Here is a 25,428-nt window from a genome sequence, read left to right as displayed (position 1 = left end):
ATTTTCAGTAAACTGGCATTACATCACAGGAGACAAATGGATTTTACAGACAATAGACCAAGGTTACAGGTTTCACTTCCATACTCTACCAAGGAAGAGAGGAATGCCAAACCTACCTCCAAATCAGAAGACAGAAGCTCTAGAACAAATAACTCACTTACTAAGGATGAGAGCTGTAGAAAGAGTACGATCTATGGAACAAGGGCAAGGATTTTACTCCAGACTCTTCCTGGTACCAAGAAAAGAAAACCAATGGAGACCTATTCTCGACCTGTCCGCTTTAAACACATACCTCATTGTTCCAAAATTCAAAATGCTGACCCTACAGCAGCTTCTTCCCATGCTGGGCAAGGAGTCTTGGCTGGTAACTCTAGATCTCAAGGAGGCATACCTGCACGTCCCCATACGACCAAATTGCAGAAGATACCTCAGATTTCTTGCAGGATCAGAGCATTATCAATTCTCAGCATTGCCCTTTGGCTTATCTACTGCGCCCAGAGTATTCACAAAATGCCTGGCATCAGTAATTGCTCATTGCAGACTTCAGGGAATTCAAATTTACCCTTACCTGGACGACTGCCTGTTACAAGCGGACAACAAAAACAAGTTAACAAAAGATTTGGAAAGGGTCATTCATCTACTACAAGCCCTGGGATACACAGTCAATATAAAAAAGTCAAGGCTGATACCATCCCAAAGGATAACCTTCTTGGGTGCAGATCTGGACACATCAAAACAAATGGCATTCCTGACCGTAGAAAAACAGGAGCAACTCCCTCTCTACTTCATGGCATTAACAAAGCAGAACCAGCTAACAGCAAGAAAGGTCCTGCAAGCCCTCGGTTACATGGCATCCTGCATAATATTGATTCCACATGCCAGACTACATATGAGAAAGTTACAGTGGTACCTAAGGAGTTTATGGTCTCAGCACAAGCACAGCCTAGAAACCCAAATTCCAATAATTCCATGCCTGAAGCAAGAATTCCAATGGTGGGCTCAGGCCTGTCAATTAAACAAGGGACTGCCCTTCCACAACACTCAGCCAAGCCAGGCCATCACAACAGACGCCTCAGCCCTCGGTTGGGGGGCACACATGCTGGACAAATGCACACAGGGCTTATGGACTCAAGACCAGCTGCGCCTACACATAAATCAAAAGGAAATGCTGGCAGTAAAACTGGCAATTCAGGCATTCAGACCATTTCTCCAACAGGGTCAACTGCTGATAAGGACGGACAACACCACAGTTATGTGGTACATCAACAAACAAGGAGGCACACATTCATACCCTCTATGCCGGATGGCAATGGACCTCTGGAATGTGGCCCTGAGCTTCAACATTCAGTTACAAGCAATTTTTGTGCCAGGAAAAGAAAATATACTAGCAGACATCCTGAGCAGAACTACCACGGATGCTCACGAGTGGATGCTGCATCCAGACATCTTCAAAACCATTACAGGGAAATGGGGACTACCAGAAATAGACTTATTTGCAACCCCACACAACCAACAACTGAAATAATTCTGCACAAGGACGTACCACCCACTTGCTTGGAAAGTGGACTCCCTATCCTTCATTTGGAAAAACCTGACAGCATATGCATTCCCACCTCTTCCTTTGATGCACAAGGTGCTATTGAAGATCAAAGAGGACCGTCCAAGGATCATCCTGATAGCTCCAGACTGGCCAAGGCAACATTGGTACCCATTACTGAGGAGCATGTCTCGAGAACAAATATGGCCTCTACCCCTTGTTCCCCTGCTGTTAACACAGAACAACTTCAAAACCCTACATCCAAACCTGAAAACACTGCAACTGGCTGCCTGGAGCATTGCATAAGACTAAATAACCCAGATTTATCTCAAAGGGTTAAAGACATTATCTTGGAGGCTCGCAGACCCTCAACAAGAAAAAATTATTCAGCAAAATGGAAAAGATATCTCATTTGGAGTACGGCAAAAGGAGAAAATGTGGCACTGGTAAACATAGCTAACGTCCTGGAATACTTGGCAGAGCTCTTCTACAACGGCCTGTCCTATTCTTCCATTAAGATTCATGCATCAGCTATTTCAGCAGAATACAACTTGGATCCTCCAGTCTTCTCACATCCTCTACTCAGGCAGTTTCTGAGAGGAATTAAAAACGTAAAACCACCTAGGAAGCCACCATTGCCAGCATGGGACTTGAACTTTGTGCTAGAAAAGTTGACACTCCCTCCTTTCGAGCCAGCAGCAACAGCAGAATTACAGTACTTATCATGGAAAACTGCTTTCCTGCTTGCAATCACTTCAGCAAGAAGGGTATCCTACAGGCATTAATGGCAGTACAGCCCTTCCTGATCTTCCATCAAGATAGAGTGTCCATGAGAACTAATCCTACTTTTATGCCAAAGGTGGTCTCCAGGGTATCTTTAAATCAAGCCATCCACCTACCTACATTCTTCCCCAACCCACAGAACAGGGGAGAAAGACTGTTGCATACCTTGGATGTACATAGACAATTACGTTACTACCTGGACAGGACCAAGAGCAATAGAAAAACTGACCAGCTACTGGTAGCATATGCAACAGGAATGGAAGGAAAAGCAATTTTGAAACAGACAATCTCTAAGTGGATAGGAAATTGCATTAGATTTTGTTATTCCTACCATGGAAAGAAAACTCCAGAAAACATCAGTCCTCACTCTACAAGGGCTACAGCCACTACCACAGCTTTTTTACGAGGAGTGGCTACCAAAGACATTTTAGAGGCTGCTACTTGGAGCTCCGTACATACATTTGCCAAGCATTATAATTTACCTTTATACTCCAGATCCCGAGCAGGTTTTGCCACTGCTGTTTTGCAAGGGATCTTAACTACACCATAATCTTATTTCTCCTCCTCACCCAGTTTGGCTATGGTATTCTACCCATTTGTAAGGACTGCAGATGCATCCTTGAAGGACATAGTACAGTTTTGTACCTACCATAAATGTAGATGTCCGATAGGCATGCATCTGCAGTCAGGATTACCCACCCTCCTTCCCCTCTGTGGTGGTACTAGGGTATTTGCCCATCTTGTAGCTAGCTGGGGGAATCTATTATGGTGTATTTGTTTGTATTTATGTACATACATGCTTATTTTTTGTTTGCTCTCTACTATTTGGAACCATTTGCATTTATCCAAATTTAGCCTTCCTAGAGGGCACCTGGCATCTGGGGCAAGAAACACTGAGGAAAATGGCGTCGGCTGATGCCTTTATACCCGAAGAACTGCAGCTATGACGTCGGGTGAAGTGCGACATCAGCCAAGGCCAGACCCAGACTTTGGAATCCGGCCGACATCTACATTTATGGTAGGTACAAAACTGTACTTTTCTCTTCTTCCGTTAGTTGCCAGGCAAGCTAATCTCATTTCACCTTTTCGGAACATTATTCTGGCCTCGCATAAACCATCCACCAGAAGACTTTATCAGGGTAAATGGAAAAGGTTCTCCATCTGGTCTAAGGCTAACATGCTATTCCCCCATTCGGCAATAACTGCTGTCCTGCAATACTTGGCTAAGTTTTTTGATAATGGAGCCTCTGCCTCTACCGTACAAGTACACCTAGTGGCGATTTCTAACTTCCACAATGGTATAGATGGGCCCCCCTCTCATCTCCTTACGTCTGTGCAAAGCCTTTCTCAAGGGAACCTCTCAAATCAGGCCTGCTGTCAGACAGCCTGTGGAACCATGGAACCTCACTTTAGTCCTACAGTCTTTGACTCAAAATCCCTTTGAACCAGTAGCGAAGTGTGACCTAAATTTCTTTTCCTGGAAATCTTTGTTCTAAGTAGCCATCATGTCAGCCAGACTGGTCTCTGAGTTGTAGGCATTGTATATCAAGAGGCCCTATTTGGTCTTCCATAAAGACAGGGTATCACTCCGGACGAACCCATCCTTCCTTCCCAAAGTGGTTTTTGAATTTCCCATTAACCAGACCATTGACCTACCAGTGTTCTTTCTGAATTTTTCCAACAAAGGGGAGTACTGCCTACATTCCTTAGATGTACATAGGCAACTAAGATTCTACCTAGACAGGACCAAACCTATCCGTAAGTCTGAACAGCTTTTCATCTCCTTCTCTGTGCCTAGAATGGGAAATACTGTTTCCAAAGTTACATTATCAAAATGGCTAAGGGATGGCATACGTTGTATCTATTCCCTCACAAAAGAACCTATGCCAAAATTTAAAACTCACTCCACTACATACATGGCAACATGTGTAGCTTTCCTTTCCAGGGCTCCATGGATGACCTTTGCACAGCAGCCACTTGGGCTTAAACCTCATACCTTTATCAATCATTACAAATTGGATTTGGTCTCCAGAGGGAGAGCTGCCTTCGGCTCAGTGGTACTCGGGAATGCTCTTCCATAAAGGCCGCCCATGGACCTCAAGGTAGCTTGGGATTCTGTCCCATCAGTGTGAATGGAAAGAAGATTAGCAACATCAGATAAAGAAGTTATGTCTTACCATCATGTTCCATTTGTGGTGTTCATCTTCTTTTATTCATCACTTCCCACCCTACTTCCTCCTTCAGAGCTCCTTGGGGATACTTTGGGTCCAAGTGGTGTCCTAGGGTATTTGTACAGAAGTGGCTTCGGCTGTACTTCTCTATCTCTAGCAAACTCGATATGAGGTAACAGGGAGAAGAGTTTTCTGGGTAGAAGCTTAGCTTGAGGGTTTTTGACTGGCGTGTGCTTGGTAAAAGGCTGACTCTGTTCCAAGGGCTTGGAACCGAACCCATCAGTGATGATTGAAAGAAGCTGAACAACACAGATGAAACGTTATGGTAAGACATAACTTCTTTTTTCCAGGGGTTATCTCGTACCCTTTTTTCAGCCCCCTCCAATTCCAAAATCTCTCCCAGATGTTCCACCCCTCAAAAGTAGTTGGCCCATCTTGAGATCCAAGACCTTTTTCTCAAAAGAGCCATCCACGAGGTCCCAGCAGGATAACGAGAGTCTGTAACTTACTCTTGCTTCTTTTTGGTGCTGAAAAAGACCAGGAACCTGCGTCTCATATTGGACCTTATCGAGTTGAACCTGTCAGTCAGGAATTCCAAGTTCTGGATGGTCACTGTTACAGTCCATTCTACTACTTCTGCACAAGAAAAAAATTGGATGTGCTCAGTGGATCTCAAGGATGCATACTATCATATCAAAATCGACAGACGCTCCAGGAGATATCTGCGCTTTCAGTTAGGGGCCAACGCTACCAGTTCAGAGCCCTGCCCTTTGGACTCACCATAGCCTCCTGGGTGTTTCCAAAATGCATGGCAGTGGTGGCAGCTCATCTCTGACTTGAAGGATTCCAGGTCTTTCCATACCAGGATGATTGGCTCCTCATGGCCCCCATGAGCCATCATCTTTCTATGGCCTCCGACTATACCTTCCACCTTTTTCATAATCTTGGCATCACAGTCATCCTCTCCAAGTCAAATCTTTTCCCGTGTCAGAGCCTAGAGTTTATCAGGGTTGTTCTAGACGCGGTGTGGGAGACTGCAGCACTCCTTCCCCGCAGAGACCAAATCATTAGGGACCAGGTCCAACAGTTGCTGATGCTCTATCATTACAAAATCCACTTAATTTCACAGGCACTAGATTCAATGGTGGCTGCTATCCAGCTAGTACCTCTGGCCAGATATCACAAGGGTCCTGCAGTGGACCTTAGCAGTTCAGTGGTCTGCTCGGGTTCACCCCCATGTCCATGACCATCAGGATCTCTCAGGTGTGCAAAAACCACCTTGCTCTGGTGTCTTTAAACTCAGGATTTGATCCTAGGCAGACCCTTTTGTGTTCCCTAACCCACGGCCACAGTGACATTGCATGCCTCCCTGTTGGGGTGTGGGGGGGCATTTTCAGGGAAGGACGGTTCAAGGCACGTGGTACCCTGTAGAGACCAAATTGCACATAAATGTCCTAGAGATCATAGTAGTCCTTCTAATGTTGCAAGCCTTTCAGGAATGTCTCCCTCTCGGGACCATAGCATTTCAAACGGACAACATGACAGTGGTCTGGCACACCAACAAGCGGGGGGGGGGGGGCACGGTCTTATCCCCTGTGCAGAGAGGCCATGAGAGTATGGGAATGAGCGATGTCCTCCAGGAGCTTTCCTCTTGCAACATCCCTGGCGGTTCCACTCTGTTAGTCGACAAACTCAGCAGGTCTACCTTGAATCCTCACGAGTAGTCCCCAAATCCATCAGTGGCGCATCGGATTTTTTACCTTTGAGATCTTCCTTGCTGTGATTTATTTGCCTCCCCTGTCGAGCACAAATGCAGCAATTACTTTGTGCTGATGCCCCCCTCAGGGAAGTCTCCCAGGGAAGCTCTATTTCACGATTGGCCATCAGGGCTCCTATATGCCTACCCTAACTCCCCTCATTCCCAAAGTTTTGCAGAAAGCCAGTTACCTGAAGACCCATCTCATCCTCATTGCACCCTTTTGGCCTCATCAGTGTGGTTCTCCCTGCTTTGGTCTCATCTGAAGTATCCTCCCTGGATATTGGATCCCTCCCCCAATCGCATTTCCCACCCTTGGGGGCTTCCTCCTCCCGACCTTCAGTCTCTTCGTCTAACCGCATGGTTCCTCCAATTGCAGTGATTCTTTCCCAGTCCAGGCTTTCCTCTCTGGTGAAGAGTTTTAACTTGGTTTCTCAAAAACCGTCTACCAAGAAGGTATATTCTAGCAAGTGGAAAAGATTCTCAATTTGGGCCAGACAACGAAATGTAGACCCTTTTTCAGGCCCTATTCCTGACATCCTGTTGTTTTTGGCTTCTCTATTTCAGAAAGAGGGTATTTTCTCCACGACTGAACTCCATTTGGCAGCCATCTCAGATTTCCATGTGAATGAGGGTCACACCTTTTCTTCCAGATTGTGTAAGGCCTTTCTCAAAGGGGTATTTCTCCTTGGACCTCCTATCAAAAATCCTTCCCCACCATGTGATCTTATCTAGTGTTGCAGTCTTTGACACAAAATCCCTTTTGAGCCCGCAGCATATTGTGATCGCAGATTCCTGTTCTGGGAGACTGCCTTCTTGGTGGCTATTATTTCTGCCAAGAGAGTTTCCAAGTTGCAGGCTCTTAGCATTATGCCCCCTTTTATGGTGTTCCACAAGGATAGGGTATCTCTCAGAACTAATCCTTCGTTCATTCCCAAGATAGCTTCGGAGGCCAATCTTAACCAATCTATTCAGTTTCCTGTGTTCTTCCCTAATTTCTCTAATAAAGGGGAACATATGTTTGGACGTCCATAGGCAATTGTGATTTTATCTTAAGAGGACTGAAGAATTTCGAAAATTGGATCAACTCTCTTTGTAGCCTTGTATCAGCCCAGAAAAGGTCTGGCAGATCGCCACTGTATTTCATTAATTTATGATAGGAGATGCATGGAACTTTCCAGATCAGTTAAAGCTCTCTACTAGGTCTGTGGCTGCTACTTCTGCCTTTTTGGCTGAGATTTCAGTAGATGAGTTTTGTGCTTCTGCTACTTGGTCTAATCCACACTCCTTTATTACACATTATAAGTTGGATTTGATGTCTAGGAACAGGGCTTCCTTTGGTTCCTCTGTGCTCTGGCATATCCTTCCCTGAGGCCTACCAGGGTTCACAGTAGCTGGGGACTCTGACCTATCCATGATGAATAATGACATGGATAGCTTCAGATAAAGAGTTATGTAATTGCCATAACTTGGAATCTGTGCTATGCAGTGTCGTCATTCATTACATTCACACCCTCCATCTCCCTTCCTTCTGGAGGTCTGGTAGGTGTGGAAAGATGTTTTCCTTAAGGACTTTCTTGTGTTATAGGCCGTTCAGACTGCTTTGTCTCTGTCCAGCAAACTTGATCTGAGGATTGTAGGTCAGTGAGGGATTATGGGAAAAGGGAGAAGCTTGAGCTCTGGATCTGTCTTTCAGTTGCCAGTTTGGATCCGAGGTTGGATCCAAGACCCATTCATAATGAATAATGATACTGGATAGTGCAGATTCCAAGTTATGGTAAGTACATAACTTTCTTTTTTTCCTGCATCCTGTCAAATTTCATTTTCTGATTCAAATTTGTAGGTCTTATGTACTATAAAGGAAGTATTTTGTGTGTAGCTGTTGTGTCATTAGTGCTAGATTCTTTTAAGTACAAAGCCACCCCAGTAGGCCATTGTGCTCCATTCTCTTAAGTCTCCCGTTGAGATGGGAAGTTTTTTCTGTTGTATTACCATGATGTTAGTTTAACAGGTGCAGGTACATTTTTTGTACATCTTATATATACTGTTTTTTCTATACAAAAATACTTAAATCTGTATAATTTTGTTTTTTGCTTGGAAGCAATAAGGCAGCATTATATTATGACCTAATATTCTGAGTCGTATATTTGCTCTAATGTGAAGCTTAAGTGCAGTGTACTTGTATTGCTTGTGTAGCAGATTCTGATCTTAGATTACAGAAAATATTGATATTTTAATGCAAAATTCATGTTTTCATTTCTGTAAATTTTCCTCTTACAGTTGGAAATTCTGCAAGCAGCAATGTCTCCAGGAGGGAATCCCTGTCTGCCAGTACAGACCTTTACAAACGATCAAACAACAGTTTAGCACCTATTGGACAGCCTTACTATAACAGTTTAGGATTTTCTTCCTCTCCAAGTCCTATTGGCATGTCACTACCAAGCCAAACTCCTGGACATTCTCTAACTCCCCCACCATCATTATCATCACATGGGTCTTCTTCCAACTTGCACCTTGGTAAGTAGACAGATATTACCAGACCATAGACTGCAACTGCTATTTATTTGCTCATTTGTTTTCTGTTGGCACATGTGTATGAACTATGCTGCTGTTCTTTCTATTTTTTTCTCACAGTTGTACATCTTGTGTTGCTTACCTTACCTCATATTTATTTTTCCATTCAGAGCAAATGACACTAGGGTCCCAATTGTAGTGTTAGTAAGTTTGCACTGTAACTTTGTTTTTTAACCCTATTATCTCTTATTGCCACATTTATGTGATGACATTTATAAAGAGCATAGAGCCTTGCTTGCAGTCATTTGCCTGAAGGAGAGCCCTCATTCCACCTCCACCCTGAGGGTGTTGGTATCAGAGCAAAAATGGAATTGCATGTCTTTATTTGATCTTTATAGCTTTTTTTGCAGCACAGCTTTTCTACTGTGTCATGACCAACTTATTGGTGTGCTACCTATATTATTCTTTTGTCAAACTGGGAGGTGCGAAGCAGTTTCTGTTGTCTCTGTTAATGACAGTAGATTTGTCATGGTCTGCTACAAGATAATGTGCTCTTTATTTGCCACCCTTGATCAATATTTCTCGTTTGTGTTTTTTATATAGTTGGTGCACACTATTTTGCAAGCTGCGATTGCTACATGATTTACATGTTTATTTAGAAGCCCATCTTTTTAATCTTTCTTTCTAAAGAAGTTTTGTAAGTTTTTTATAATTTGTCATTATGTATGGTTCCTTCTTGCACTGCATTTCAGCATCATGTGGGTGCAGTTTTCTTTTCTTCAGTTTAAGCAGCAGTTTGGCTTACTGTATAGCAAGTGGTGTACAGTGTCATTTTAAATGAATCTTTGTAGTAACCTTGACAAAGTTATCAGAATAGATTCACCACATTTTAGTTTAGTAACATTATCATGAGGAATTGATGATTGTTGCAAGTTCTGTAATCAAACCAAGAAGAAACTTTGCAGTGTGGACGGTGTGAAGTTCACTCCTTTAATTGTTATGCACCTAATTCACTAATATAAATTGAACTGTAAAATATCTATCACAAACTAATAACAGAAAATAGTAGGTAGTCCACAGTTGAGTTAAAAATGGAATATCCTTTATTGTAACAACCAAGCGATCCTAGCTGAGTATAATGAGATGAGACCGATATCTTTTTTTAAGTTTTGTAATTGGGTGCCTAATTTGTGCTGGTCAACACATTCATATTTTAAGAGATGCTTTCTTTTTGGGTAAGTACTAGGATTGCTGCCCTTGTGGGCGATTTTAAGCCTAGCCAGTTTCTCCTTTTGTGCTCAAAATAACCTATCCCATTTAGTTATAGATTGGCCTTATCCCATCCCCTGGTCAGTAATTATGTGTTACCCCAATGAGAATAACTGGGACCATACCACGGATAATTTGAGGGGACCTATAGATGGAATGTAGCGTTTAAGAGCTGCATCTATCCATTAGTAGTACAGGGAACAGTCCTGGGGTAAAATTTTTTTCAACCATCCATATTACTTGACGCCCTTCCATATCACTGTTTTTTAGTATTCTTTACATAAGTGATATCCTGCCAAGGATAGCCCAGTGTCCATCCAGTATACCAAAGCCTTTAGCATTTACAGGTTCGTTATGTCACACTTATGCTCCCTGCGTAAGGCATAGGGCATAAAGGTGATTTCCTGACACACACACTTCAGAACCTCTTTGCCGCCAGTCCGAATGCCATCATTGAACATTGGTCTGAATGCCTCTCTTCTGTGCTGATTACTGAGCTGTTTTTCAGATAAGTGCCTGCCTCTCTCTCATCTTCTACTCCTCTTAAAAGACCACTGGAGCAAGATTCCTCTGAAGATCAGGATTTGGAGAAGGAGGAGTTAACCTCCCTTGCACTGTCATTCATACGGAGAGGATTCTATTGATGCTCCTCGTGTTTCACTGTTGCAGTCATCACACTTGGGTTATCCTGCCAGGGGTAGCCCTCAGTTGGCCCAAATACCAGAGGCTTAGTATTTCTGTGTCGGTTGCTATCATTCCAGGACTAACGTCAGGTCGTCAGTGGTATAAAATCCGTCAGCCGATGCCATTACATCAGTCTTTCTTGCCGAGGAGTCCATAGCAGAAGCAGTTCGCACGAGTGCCAGTCGGCTGCTACCTGAGTTTCATTGCAGAATTGAAGTTGAAGTCTTCTAAAGCCAAGTACCCCATTGGGGATCCTTTTTTATTGCTCTAACCGATGTCAGAAAAAGTTAACAATTGTCTTGCCTGTGAAAAGCAAATACCACACCGAGACTTCCATTCTTACTGCGTCACCTGTTTAGGCCCAGACCACGATATCCCTCACTGTCGCTTTTGTGTTTTGCTGAACGCCAGAACTATACGTCATCAGGCCCTTATTGTAGCTAAATATTTTCGCTCTCAGTCCTCCTATTCCAATATGGCTTCGGTAAGCCATCCGACTACTGACCTCCCGAAAAAACACAAGGATAAAGACAGAGACAGGCCGCACAGGTCCAAAACTCCCGATGCATTCTCTGTTCCACAGTGGGGTGCTTTTGCAGCCCCTGATGCCTGCTTCTGTGAATTCAAAGGCCACTACCGAGACCTGTTCGGAGTTCGGTATGCTGCAAGGCTCTTCTTTGACTAAGAATCCTGCAGATGTCTCTACCTTGGATGGGTCCGGAGCCATTGAGCAGGCACCGGCTTCCGAGGAATTTCTTCGCACTACTGATACTCGTCACAAACCAATGACTTCTTTTGCATCTTCAGTTCTTTCTAAAACTACCAGGTTTCTAAGGCCCAGGGTATGAACTATGCCTAAAAAAACGATGACCCAAGCTCAAGCACCTGCTTCCATGCCTCAATCTCAAAGGCTTAAAATGGCGGAAGACCTTATTATGCTTATTAGGGGAAGCCAGGCTACCCCTTCCAAAAGAAAAAGAAACTTGTCCCGAGTAGTTTTATCTGAACAGGAGTCCAATGACACTGAGGTTTCTGAATATGAAGACATGCAACCCCTGTCTGCATATGAGGATTCTGATGCAGAGGAATACATTCCTTCTACCTCTCCTCCTGAGGATTTTTCATTTGGTGAAACCCTACATACTTGAAGGGATCATTTCCAATGGGAATGTCAGGACTACCCTCAGTCAAAAAAGAGACTCTGGGGATTCTTAGATTTACCACAGCACAGACCTTTAGCCATTCTTCCTGTCCTGGATGTTGTTTTTATGGAATCCAGTATGGCTCCCGACACCCTTCCTCCTGCTCTCAGGAAACCTGACAGGTACTACAGAGTCCCTGACTCTCACAAATTCCTTTTCAAATATCCCACTGCTGACCCAGAGGTCATCTCCCAAAGACCTAAAGGAATTAAAGAAACCTTACCTAAGAATCCCACTCCCTCAGACGGGGATTCCCGTGCTTTAGACAGACGGGGAAAAAAGTATACACCTCTGCAACTCTTGCTATTAGAGCACTAAATTGTCAGTTCCACATGCTGAAATAGCAGCATACCATGGAACTCCTCAAACAAAAAATATCTTCTTTTCCTGCTTGTGCAGAAAATAAAGAATTACAAGAGCTTATGTATTCTGCAAGCTAAGTTACTAAGCACACCTTGCAGTGTGGGTTTGATGCCCTAAAAGCATCTTGCAGGGCAGCAGTCACTAGTTCTGTCCTTAGAAGGCATGCTTGGCTTAAGGAGCAGACCTTGCCAGACCATGTCAAATCAAAATTACTGGATGCACCATTGAACAAAGACAATTTGTTTGACACCAAGGCAGAAGAGGTTTTAAAAAAAGATGGAAGAAAAAACTAAGTCTTTGCAGACAGTTAGACCTTTTACAGGTCCAGCCTCCGAGGTTCAGTAGGCATTGCCCCTCCAAGCACTGGTCTTTTCCGGCCCCCTCCAGGCCAGCTTCAGCCCAGACCTAGGAGAAGCAGACCCCCCCCCCCCAGACAGCAGTCCCAGGGAATGCAGAGAACAAAGCAATATAGTTGCTCCTCTTCAAAAACAGGGAGTGCTAAGCCACCCCCTTATGGTAAGAACTCGCAATGACTTTTACACCTCCACCCCTTACCTCTTCCCACCTGCTTGTGCCTCTAGGAGGAAAACTCTCCTTCCATGCAAACAACTGGACCTCTATTACCAAAGACCAATGTGTCCTCAACATAGTGTCCCAGGGATACACATTTTATTTCCACACATTGCCAACCCCAAAGGGGTTCCCAGATCTTCCTCCAAACCAGTGGGCAGAGGCCAAAATGCAAGTCCTTTCTGTGCTCTCCATGAGGGCAATACAGTATGTTCCTGCAGACCAAATAGGCAAAGGTTTCTATTCCACACTCTTCCTGGTACCCAGAAAAGAGGGAACCTGGCACCCATTACTCCATCTATCCATTCTAAACACCTTTCTGGTGATACCAAAATTCAAAATGCTCACCCTCCAGCAGCTTCTTCCAATGCTTCACAAGGATGCTTGGTTATTAAAAGAGGCCTACCTTCACATCCCAATCAGGGAATCTTGCAGGAGATATTTACGTTTCAGGGCAGTATCTGTTGACTTTCAGTTCTCTGAGCTTCCCTTTGGCTTATCCACTACTCCCAGAGTTCTCACAAAATACCTGGCCCCAGCCATTGCTTTTCGCAGACAAAGAAATATTCAAATTTACCCCCTACTTGGACGATTGTCTGATTCAGGCAGACAGTCAGGAAAAGCTGTTACTGCACCTGACCTTTGTAAAGGACCTACTGACCTCCCTGGGGTGTACTATCACTGAAAAGAAATCAAAATTAATCCCCACACAAAAAAATGTATTCCTGGGAGCAAGCCTGGACACAACATCCCAGATGGCATTCCTTACTCCAGAAAAACAAGCTTACCTGACAGGCTACTTCTCTCAACTAGCCACCAGAACCCAGTTATCCACAAGGAAAATCCTGCAAGCTCTAGGGTTCATGGCCTCCTGCATTCTACTCATTCCATATGCCAGACTGCATATGGGGAAACTACAATGGTACCTAAAAAGCCTTTGGTGTCAACACTGTCAAGACCTGGAAACCATCATACCTATGATACCCTGTCCAAGGGAAGATTTTCTTTGGTGGGCAGCAGCATGCAACCACAACAAGGGACTTCCCTTCTCACAACCCCACGCTGCCCAGACCCTCACCACAGAAGCATCAGACTATGCCTGGGGTGCACACCTGGACAGCAGATGCATTCAGGGCCATTGGAGCCCAAATCAAATACATCTGCACATCAACCAAAAAGAGATGCTAGCTGTTCAGCACACCCTGACAGCTTTCAGACCCTTACTCTACCTAGGGCTTGTAGTGATCAAAACAGACAACACCACAGTGATGTGGTATATCAACAAGCAGGGAGGGACTCACTCTTATCCTCTCTGCAGGCTCGCCATGACCCTTTGGCACATGGCCTCAGCCATGCAAATACACCTACTAGCACAATTCCTGCCAGACTTCCTAAACTCTCTAGCAGACAACTCAAGAAGAAAGCTGCTAGACCCACACAAGTGGCAGCTAGACCACAAAACCTTCAACCTTGTAACCTAGAAATGGGGCACCCTGAAAGTGGACCTCTTTGCCTCCCACTCCAATCATCAGCTCAGCAAATTCTGCACCAGGGAACCTCACAGCAAGGCCTGGAAAGTGGATGCTCTATCCTTCCAATGGGTAAACCTCTCGATCTATGCATTTCCCCCTCTACCACTCATCTCAAGGGTATTGCTCAAAATAAGGGATGAAAAACAAACTGGCCATCCCAGCACTGGTACCCACTGCTGCGCAGTCTGTCACCCCTGCCACCATGGCACCTACTTTAGATCCCAACACCCCTGACCCATATGAATGGAGAATTCATGCATCCATAATTGCAGACCCTGAACCTGGCAGCCTGGCTTATTCCCTGACTTCTCCTCAAGCTGCCAGCCTCAGCAAACAAGCCCTAGATGTTGTAATATAAACCGGAATAGCGTTTGTGTCCAACTTATAAAATAATAGCAAAAAAACCCCATAAAAACGCTGCTTCAAGCACAATATGAACAAACTCAGTGTTAATAAATCCCAAATAGGCGATCCAGTACGTAAAAGAAATGCACTTTATTAAAACAATAAATGATTTAGTGCTTTCATCCACATAAAGTGGACTTCATCAGAATAAGTAATACTTACTACAGTGCGTTTAAATAACATTTTGCTTTGGCGCCAATGGGTACTGAACAAATGAAAATATAAGAACTCTTAGTGATATTTCATTAAATGTTCTTTGTACAGGGTGAATTCTTTACACACGTCTCCTTACATAAATACTTGAACTGCACAATATTGAATCAATATAAAATTGATCATAATATAAATAATAAATGTTAGAAAAAATGCTAAAAATTAATAATCATAAAGGTGTTTGTTTTACAGTAGTGTTATACTGTCATAGTACTACATGTCATGTCTACTATGTCATGTATGTGTCTGAAGTATGGGTTTAATATGGATGTTATCACTCAACCCTGGGAGTGTGGTGGCATCCAACAATTGCTGCCACTTTACTTCTTTCTCCCCCAATATAGCTTTAGTGTTTCCTCCCTTTGGGTTTATATATACTAATTCTACTATGCCATACTTAAAGTTATGATTTTCCCCTTTGGTCTCTATATGTCTGTATAAGGCATTGTTATGATCCTTTTTCCTGATGTTGTACGTGTGGTCGTAGATTCTATTCTTTAAAAATCTATCCAATGTTCCTCGTGTCTCACTGTTGCAGTCATTACATTTGTGTAATCTACTGACAGGTTGCCCTTAGTCGGCCTGAATAACAAAGTCTTGTGTCCTGCGTCGGTTGCTGTCTTCTCTTACATGACGTCAGGTCATCAGGGGTATAAAACATGCAGCCGACACCATTTTATTCAGTCTTTCTTGCCGCGCGGTGCCCAAAGCAGAAGCAGTTCGCAAGTGCCTGTTGGCCGACTCCTGAAATTTTCACATTTGAGTTTCAGAACCAAAGTCTTCAAACTAAAGCTAAGTACCCTGTTGGGGAAACTTTTTCTTGCTCCTTACCGATGTCAGTAAAAGTTAATAATTGCATTATTTGTGGGAAGCAAATACCTCATAAGGATTTTCATTTGTACTGTATTCCTTGCCTAGGCCCAGATCACAACATGCCTTGCTGTCAGTTTTGTGCTAGATTTAACCAATGCACTATTAAGCGTCGGTATATTTTTGCTTCTGAGTATCTTGGTTCAAGATTTAATTATCCTGAAATGTCGTCGGTTAGCAATCCGACTACCGGAGTTCACAAAAAACGCAAAGAAAAAGAGACAGACCGTCGAGGTCCAAAACAGATGAAGCTTCTCCTAAGCCAGTCGCCGGTACTCAGTGAGGCGCTTTCGCAGCACCTGATACCCGCTTCTTTTGAGTCTTTTGAGTCACAGGCCTCTACCGAGACCCATTCGGAGTCTGGTATGCCGCGAGATTCTCAGAGTATTGAACCCGTGGATGTCTCTCCCTTGGATGGGTCCGGAGCTGCTGAGCAGGCACCGGCTTCAGAGGGAGGTTCCAGGCCTCAACATTTTTATATTAAACCAATGCCAGCCTCAAAAACAAGGTCAAAAACATCTTCTATATCTAAAAAACTGACACATGATCAATGTGCTCAGGCCCCTATGTCTAAAAAAACAGATGATCAAAATGGCTCAGGATTTAATTACCTTGATCAGGGATGTTCATCGTGTTTCACTGTTGCAGTCATTACAACTGGGTTATCCTGCCAGCAGGCTACCCGCAGTCGGCCTGAATTCCAAAGTCTAGGTCCGACGTCGGTTGCTGTCGCCTCCTCCCTGATGTCAATGTGCCAGGGGTATAAAAGATGCACAAAATCTCAGGAGTTGGTCGACTGGCACTTGCGAACTGCTTTTGCTTCGGGCACCGAGCGGCAAGAAAGACTGAAGAAAATTGCGTCTGCTGCATCTTTTATACCCCTGGCGCAGTGACGTCAGGGAGGAGGTGACAGCAACCGACGCCGGACCTAGACTTTGGAATTCAGGCCGACTGCGGGTAGCCGACTGCGGGTGGCCTGCCAGCAGATAACCCAATTGTAATGACTGCAACAGTGAATACACTCAAACATTTTCACTGGGAGAGTCAGGACTTCTCTGAATAAAATAAAGAGGCTCACGGATTTCCTTCTTTTTCAACATAGGCCTTTGGCAATACCTCCTGTATTAGACATTGTTGATGTGTTTTCGGAATCATGCATGGCTCCTGATTCCCTGCCTCCAGCTCCTAGTAAGCCAGACAGATATTACAGTTCCTGACTCCCGCAAATTTCTATTAAAAATCCTGCTGCTGGTCCTGAGACTATTTCTTAAAGTCCCAAGGGTGTAAAGACCTCTACAGCCAAAAATCCTACCCCCTCTGACAGAGATTCCAGGGTGCTGGATAGATGGGGAAAGGTTTATATGTCTGCAACCTTGGCAAAGGGCCTTAAACTGCCAGTTTCATATGCTTAAATATCAACAGCATGTTATGAGCTTACTGAAACAGAAAATTATGTTGATTTCTGATTGTGTGGAAAATAGAGTTACAGGAATTATTGCATTCAACAGAACAGGTTGGAAAGTATACTTTACAGTGTGGTTTTGATTCCTTGGAGGCGTCTTGTAGGGCCGCCGTTACTGGATTTGTGATTAGAAGGCATGCCTGGCTCAAGGAGCAAAAATCTGCCTGATCATGTTAAAGCTAAATTTTCGGATGCCCCTTTGCAGCATGATACTCTGCTGATCAGGCAGAAGAGATTTTAAAGAAAATGGAAGACAACGCTAAATCTATACAAACTGTAAAAGATTTCTTGCAAGTGCAGCCACCCAGGTTCAGTAGATACTGGCCTACAAAAAATTGGTCCTTTCCTTTGTCCAACAGACACACTCAAGGCAAATCCAGGCGCTCAAAAGGCTCCAGATACCAGTCACAAGGTTCTTACAGGTCAAAGCAATGGGGTGCCTCCACCTCCAAAACTGGAGGAAACGAAGCACAACCCTACGGTAAGCAGTCTCAATGACTTTCCTTTACCATCACCAAGCACTTACCTTTTGGCAGCCCCCTTGGAGGGAAAACTAGCACTTCATGCTCAAAACTGGCAGTTAATTACCCAGGACAAGTGGGTATTAAACATAGTATCCCAGGGGTACAGATTTCATTTCCATACTTTGCCAGTTCCAAACGGATGGCCGGATCTGCCACAAAACCAGTGGCCAGAGGTCCAGAAACAAGTCATGTCCCTCATGGATATGGGGGCTATACAACCGGTACCAGAAAAGGAAAAAGGACAAGGTTTTTATTCAAGACTTTTCCTGATAGCCAGAAAAGACATTTCATGGCGTCCAATACTGGACTTATAGATTTTGAACACGTTCCTGGACATTCCAAAATTCAAAATGCTGACTTTACAACAGCTACTGCCTATGCTAAGCAGGAATGCTTGGTTAGTAAATCTAGACTTAAGAGGCATACCTGCATATCCCAATAAGGGAATCATGCAGAAGATAACTCCGCTTCAAAGCAGGTTTTTTGCATTACCAATTCTCTGCAGTGCCCCTTGGCTTATCTAGTGTGCCCAGGGTCTTTACAAAGTGCCTGGCACCAGTAATTGCATTCTGCAGACAAAGAAGCTTTCAAATTTATCCTTATCTAGACAACTGTCTCATTCAAGCAGAGGACAAGGACACTCTTCTTCAACATCTGGCATTTGTAAAAAGGCTTCTAGCATGCCTAGGGTACACCATAAATGAAAATAAATTACAACTGGTACCCTCTCAAATAATTACATTCCTGGGTGCAAGCTTGAATACAACTGCCGATATGGCTTGCCTTACGCTAGACAAACAAAGGCAACTGACAACATACTTCAAACAAATGGCAACAAAATCCCAGTTATCTGCAAGACCTATTCTGCAGGCTTTGTGGGTCATGGCATCCTGCATTCTACTAATTCCGTATCTGAGACTGCATATGAGGAAACTTCAGTGGTACCTAGAAAGTTTATGGAGTCAACATTGTCACAGTCTGTAAACAATGATTCCTCTCATTCCCTGCCTACAACAGGAGTTTCTTTGGTGGGCAGAGACATGTCACCAAAACAAGTGACTATCATTCACTCTACCCACTGCCACCCAAACCCTAACTACAGACGCATCAGAGTATGCTTGGGGGGCCCACTTAGCGGGGAGATGCATTCGGGGCAAATGGAGCCCAAACCAAATGCATCTGTATATCAACCAGAAAGAGATGCTAGCTGTTCAGAATGCTCTGACAGCCTTCAAGGACTTGCTTCATCCAGGACAACTACTGATTAAGACGGACAACACCACAGTTATGTGGTACATAAACAAGCAGGGGGTACACATTCCTACCCCCTTTGCAGACTAGCCATGGCCTTGTGGAACACAGCCTTGACTTATCAAATACATCTTCAAGCTCAATTCCTGCCAGGAAAACAGAGTACTCTGGCAGATGACCCAAGCAGAAATCTTATGGACCTGCGCAAATGGAAACTGGATCCACAAATCTTCAGCATGTTAACACAGAAATGGGGGAGCCCAGACATAGATCTATTTGCCTCAACAAAATTATCAGTTCGACAAATTCTGCACAAGAACTCATCACAAAAAAGCATGGAAAGTGGATGTCCTATACTTCAGCTGGAAAAACCTATCAGTCTATGCCTTTCCCCCTCTGCCTCTACTCTCCAAGTTCTTACTAAAAGTCAGACAGGAAAAACCACAAGTAATCCTAGTTGCTCCGGACTGGCCTCGCCAGCACTGGTACCCACTTCTAAGGAATATGTCTCAACTTCCTCCATGGTACTTGCCTCAAATACCTCATCTACTGTCTCAGCAGAACAATCAAATTCTGCACACTCTGCTCCAAACTCTAAATCTTGCAGCATGGCTGATCAATTAATTATTCAAACACCACCTCTCAGTAAATCTGTGATGAATGTCATTTTGGAAGCCAGAAGGCATAGTACCAGAAAATCTTATGCTGATAAATGGAAGAGATTCTGTGCTTGGAACCAAGCACAAGGAACAGACACAGCAAAACCAAATGTCCCTCAGATTTTACAATACTTGGCAGAGATGCCTGACAAGGGCATATCTTTTTCTTCAATAAAAATCCATGCCTCTGCCATATCGGCTCATTACAACACAGAGCCTCCCCTCTTTTCTCATCCTCTGCTTAAACAGTATCTTAGATGATTCAAAAATTTAAGGCTTCCCAGAAGATCGCCAACTCTTGCATAGGACCTCAGTTTTGTGCTGGGAAAAGCTCACCTGCCTCCTTTTGAACCAGCAGCTACTGCGGATATAAAATTTCTATCCTGGAAAACAGCTTTTCTCTTGGCAGTCACTTCAGCAAAAAGTGTTTCAGAACTACAGGCTCTCATGGCAGTGGAGCCTTTTATTGCATTTTACCCGGACAGGGTGTCCCTCAGGACCAATCCTTCTTTTATGCCTAAGGTGGTATCCAATGTGGCTCTTAACCAGACCATTCAAATGCCAACATTTTACCCAAATCCGCAGAACAGGGGGGAGTGGATTCTGCATTCATTGGACGTACACAGACAACTAAGATTCTACTTCAACAGGACCAAATCTCAAAGAAAGTCTGAGCAACTACTAGTAGCATTTGCTGCAGGGTCAGAGGGGAAGGCTATATCAAAGCAGACTATTTCTAAGTGGATAAGCCACTGCATTCGTTTCTGCTACTTGCACCATGGTAAACCTGTGCCCAAGGGGATCAGATCACATTCCACCAGGGCTGCATCCAGTCTAGCAGCTTTTCTCAGAGAGGTTCCAACGAAAGACATTCTAGAAGCTGCTACTTGGAGTTCTGTTCATACCTTCACAAAGCATTAATCTGAAGTAGGAGATTCATTTGTCTGCAAACCTGTGGGTTATGGATCCGATATCGGATCTGAACCGGCATGGTTTACCAGCTATGGATCCAAGCTCTCAGCTCCTCCCCTCACCCATAATGCCCTGCTCTCCCCTCATGACCTCAGATCTCGTTTGCCGCGCTGGTGACCAGATTTGTGTTCCTATGCTCTTCAGCTAAGTGCAGTTTTTTCAGTATTTAAAGTGCTAAATTTTGATTTTTTGTGTGAAAGTTGTGTGGAAGTTTAGGTTTCCCTATTACTTAATTATACTTTTAGTGTTTAAAAATTTAATTTTCTTATCCCTCCCCTCGCTGGTAGCGTAGTGTGTGTTTGGGGCCTGTGTGTGGTTTAGTTACTTTGCTTTATTTTAGTTTAAGTAACTTTTTTTTTTTTTTTTGGTTTTGGGATGTCTGAACAACCCAAAGCTGTGTTCTCCAAGTGCTCCGAGTGTGGCCATAAGCTTTCCCCGGCTGATGGCCACACTCGGTGTGTTAGATGCCTTGGGGTTGAACACCTCACTTCTGGATGTTCCATTTGTGCAGGGTTCAACCCCAGGGCATTGAAGGAGCGGAGGTCCAAGCTTGTCTTGGCGGGTCTTTTGCCACCGGACTCTGCTCCGGCCTCCGCTCCTTCGGGGGTAACTGTTCACGGTTGTCTCCTCTCGGCTCCCCTCCTGGGACTCAACCTCCCTGTAGTGGTTCGGAGGAGAGGAAAGCTAGAAAGAAGGACCGGAGGGAGAAGCACCATAAGCGGCGGGCCGAGACCTCTGTTTCGGCCCCGCCAGCCAAGCGGGCTTCTCCTCCGGCCTCCTTGTCTGCTGGCTCTCCCCCTCCTCGGCTCCGGTCTCCTGTGTGTTTTTCACCGGGACCTGAGGAGGAGGAGATCCGATCTCCGTCGAGGCTATCGAGGAGGCACCCAAGGCCTACCTCGGTAGCCTCGTCGAGATCAACTTATAGCCTGTCAGACGCTGATCTGGACCGGATGATGAGAAGGTTCATCCAGGCCCAGATGCAGATGGGAGTGCTCTTGCCTCCCCCCCCCCCTCTGGGGGGGAGCTCGACCCCTTTTTCAAGCCAATTGCTCCTTCTCCGACCCGCTACCCGGGTTCGGAGCAGTTGAGCCGAGCAGCCGGGCGGGGTGGGTTGGCTCGATAGTACTGGTACCGGATCCGACCCTGCCCTCGAGTGCCGGATCCGACCTCTTGGAGCCTGGATCCGAGCCGGATCCGGGGATCAGTGCTCCTTCGGCGCCGTCTGTGTCGGAGCGCACTGCCGCCGGATCCGGCGGCGCCGGCTCCGATCCACTCCTCGGATCCGAGGGGGAGCCGATTGTCGGATCCTTTGGTCGAGGTCGGCTCCCCTTCCGCTTTTGATGTAGTGGAGAGGGCCCTGTTGAAGGTCTCCGGACCCCCGGCACTTGCTTCGGCTCAGTCCCACGCTCCCTCTGCACTGGGTCAGGCATCCACCATCCGGCCCTTGGGACAGCCCGCTCCTGTGCCCCAAGCTGTTCCCCTGGAACAGGTTACTGTTTGCGAGGAGTCCTCTGACAGCCCCCCGGAGGATGTTCCCCGCAAACATACGTGCAAAAGGAGGCACATTGACTCCCCCGAGTCTCTCACAGAAGACACGGATTTGGAGGAAGGAAGGCTCTCCACGGTCACCCCCAGAGGATGTCTCATTTGGAGACATCATGGAAATGCTCCGCATAAGGGGGGGGTGGTCTGCCCCCAAGTCTTCCTCGGACGAGTCCGTGTTCTTGGAGGCATTTGAAGCGGGCCCGTCTACCTCTTGGGTGTCCCCTCCTGCCGATCCCCTGGTGGACCTCATTACCACCAGGGCGTGGAAGGAACCGGACACCGTGGAGCCAATCCCTAAAAGGCCCGACCGTATTCTCAGTCCCCGGGCTGACCGTGCCCATTGGAGTAAGGGGCCTCCGGTAGATGCCATGTTGATGGCGGCGGCCACCAAGAGGGAACTTGCTCAGGAGAGTCCCTCAGTCCATCCCCCGAGCAAGGAGTCTCGGATGATGGACCGCTTGGGGAAGCAGATGTTTAGTTCAGCGACCTTCTCAGTGAGGGCGCTGAACTATCTGGCACACTGCGTGATTAGGATGCAGCGATCTTATTAAAGAATATGCTGCATCCCCCCCAGAGTCCATGTCGGAGGAGGACAAAGTGCTGCACTCCACCCGCATGGCCACTCTCAGGTCCGTCACCAATACCTCTATGCGGCTACTGTCCCATGCTACGGAAGATGCCGCTAGAGCAGCAGGGGCAGGCCTAGTTACTAGACGTCAGGCCTGGCTCCGTCATTGCGATTTCTCAGAGCCCTTCAAGGCGTCATTTGCGAACGCCCCCTTCGATGGTTCTGCCCTCTTTGGCAAAACTGTTCGCGACACTTTGACCCACAGTGAGAAGGATGGGAAGACGCTGTCTGCCGTCGGAATCCGCTTCTCTGCTCCCCAGAGGCCCTATTCTAGGAACCAAAAGGGACAGAAGAAGATGTGGTTCCGGAAGTCGCAGCAATCTCAGTCTGCTCCGGACAACCAGTCCTTCCGTGGCAGAGGAGGACAGGGAGGACGCCGCCCTAGAGGCAGAGGGGCTCCCAGGAACTTCGGGTCCAGAGAACCCTTCTCTGAACGGCCCGCGCAGCAGCCCTGAGGGGTTGCCCGGCTGCTCCACTCTGGAGGCAGTCGGGGGGCGTTTTTCGGAGCACTTAGCGGCATGGGAGTCCATAACATCAGACCGCTGGGTCCTCCAGATCATATCCAGAGGATACCGTATACCCTTTCTTCATTTGCCAAAATTGAAGTCCCTCCCCGACGTTCCACCCGGTCAGTGGGAGGCCGCTTTGGCAGAGATTGGCCATCTGCTAAAGAAAAGAGCCATCCAGCCCGTCCCCCCAGACCAGATCGGATCAGGGTTCTACTCCAGGTTCTTTTTAGTGCCAAAAAAGACGGGGGATCTAAGACCAATTTTAGACCTTTCACTCTTGAACCTGGCAGTTCCCAAGGAGAAGTTCCGAATGGTCACGTTGCAGTCTATTCTCCCCCTTCTGGGAGAAAATCACTGGATGTGCTCCATAGACCTCAAGGATGCGTACTACCACATACTAATGGACAGGCTCCAGGAGGTTTCTCCGCTTCGGCTGGGAGCCAGTCACTACCAATTCGGGTCCTTCCCTTTGGTCTCACCACAGCCCCCAGGGTGTTCACCAAAGTATTAGCAGTGGTAGCGGCCCACCTGAGGCTTCAGGGGGTACAGGTGTTTCCCTACCTGGACGACTGGCTTCTCACCGCCCCAACAAGGCATCTACTACTATTGGCGCGAGACTCCTTTCTCCAGCTTGCTCCCCGTCTGGGCATCACAATAAACACAAAAAAATCCAACCTAGCACCCACGCAGTTCATAGATTTTATAGGTGCCAGGTTAGACACAAGGAGATTAAAAGCCTTCCTCACTGCGGACAGAGTTCAAAATCTGCAATTCCAGGTGGGCCATTCTCCACTCAAGCTCAGTTCGGGAGTTGGTCCTGAGGGCCCTAGGGTCCATGGCGGCAGCAATAGCGCTTCTTCCTCTCGCCAGGTTCAATATGCATCCTTCAATGGACACTCCTAGTTCAGTGGTCGTATCTTGCTCTTCCTATGCATCATCCCATTGCGATCAGCAAGGCTTGCAAGCGGTCCCTCCTGTGGTGGCTACACTCTCCAGATCTCCACGGAGGCCGCCCGTTTGTGCTTCTCCCCTCTCGCCACGGTGACCACGGACGCCTCCGCCTCGGTGGGGGGCATTTTGCAGGCTGGACGGTCCAGGGCACGTGGAACGATTCAGAGACCTTACTGCATATCAACGTTCTAGAGATGAGAGCAGTGCTCTTAGCGTTGCCAGCACTTCAGGCCTTTCTTCCCTTGGGAACAATTGCGATTCAATCGGACAACATGTCGGTTGTCTGGTATATCAACAAGCAAGGAGGAACCAGGTCTTACCCTCTTTGTCGAGAAGCCATGAGAGTGTGGGAATGGGCAATCTCCACCAACCGCTTTCTCATAGCAACGCATATTCCGGGTCGGTCCAACATCCTGGCGGACAAACTCAGTCGCACCATTCTCACCCCTTACGAGTGGTCTCTCAATACTCCGGTAGCGGAATGCATCTTCGCACGGTGGGGAACTCCTTGTTGCGATCTTTTTGCCTCTCCCTCAAACACCAAGTGCGACAGTTTTTTCGCTCTGATACCTCCTCCCGGAGGTTCCCCAAGAGACGCTCTGGTGCATACTTGGCCACCCGGTCTTCTTTATGCTTATCCCCCCTTGCCTCTGATGCTCCAAGTTCTTCAGAAAGCCTCTCGGTTGGGGTGCAGAATGATTCTCATTGCTCCATTTTGGCCTCGACAGATCTGGTTCCCCTTCCTAAGGTCTCACTCAGTGAATCCTCCTTGGATTCTAGATCCCATTCCGGATCTGATATCTCATCCATCCCACTTATCTCCTCCGAACCTGGACAACCTGAAGCTGACCGCTTGGCTGCTCCAGTTCCACTCTTGATCAGGACTCCCGGTATTTCATCCCCTGTTAAGGCCATCCTGGTGGCAGCTCATAAGCCATCCACTAGGAAAGTGTACCGCAGCAAGTGGAAACGGTTCTCTTTGTGGGCGGAGTGGCAAGGCCTAAACCCCTTCACAGTTCCTCTCCCTTTGGTGCTTGATTTTTTAACCACTCTTTTTA

General features: G+C 46.1%; 1 protein-coding gene across 7 annotated transcripts in view; it reads left to right on the top strand.

Annotated features, from left to right (window-relative positions):
* Window positions 1-25,428, top strand: part of PUM2 (pumilio RNA binding family member 2) — a 4,949,642-nt gene that overhangs the window by 2,651,716 nt on the left and 2,272,498 nt on the right. For all 7 annotated transcript variants that reach the window (XM_044067594.1, XM_044067585.1, XM_044067551.1 and 4 more), the window contains exon 14: window positions 8,528-8,764. In XM_044067594.1, the coding sequence (XP_043923529.1) occupies window positions 8,528-8,764 (237 nt within the window). The remainder of the gene's footprint in view (window positions 1-8,527; window positions 8,765-25,428) is intronic.

This window comes from Protopterus annectens, chromosome 1.part0, assembly GCF_019279795.1.
Source record: "Protopterus annectens isolate FY-2018-M chromosome 1.part0, PAN1.0, whole genome shotgun sequence".
Classification (NCBI taxonomy): Eukaryota; Metazoa; Chordata; order Ceratodontiformes; family Protopteridae; genus Protopterus; species Protopterus annectens.
This window is presented reverse-complemented; position numbering and strand designations above follow the sequence as displayed.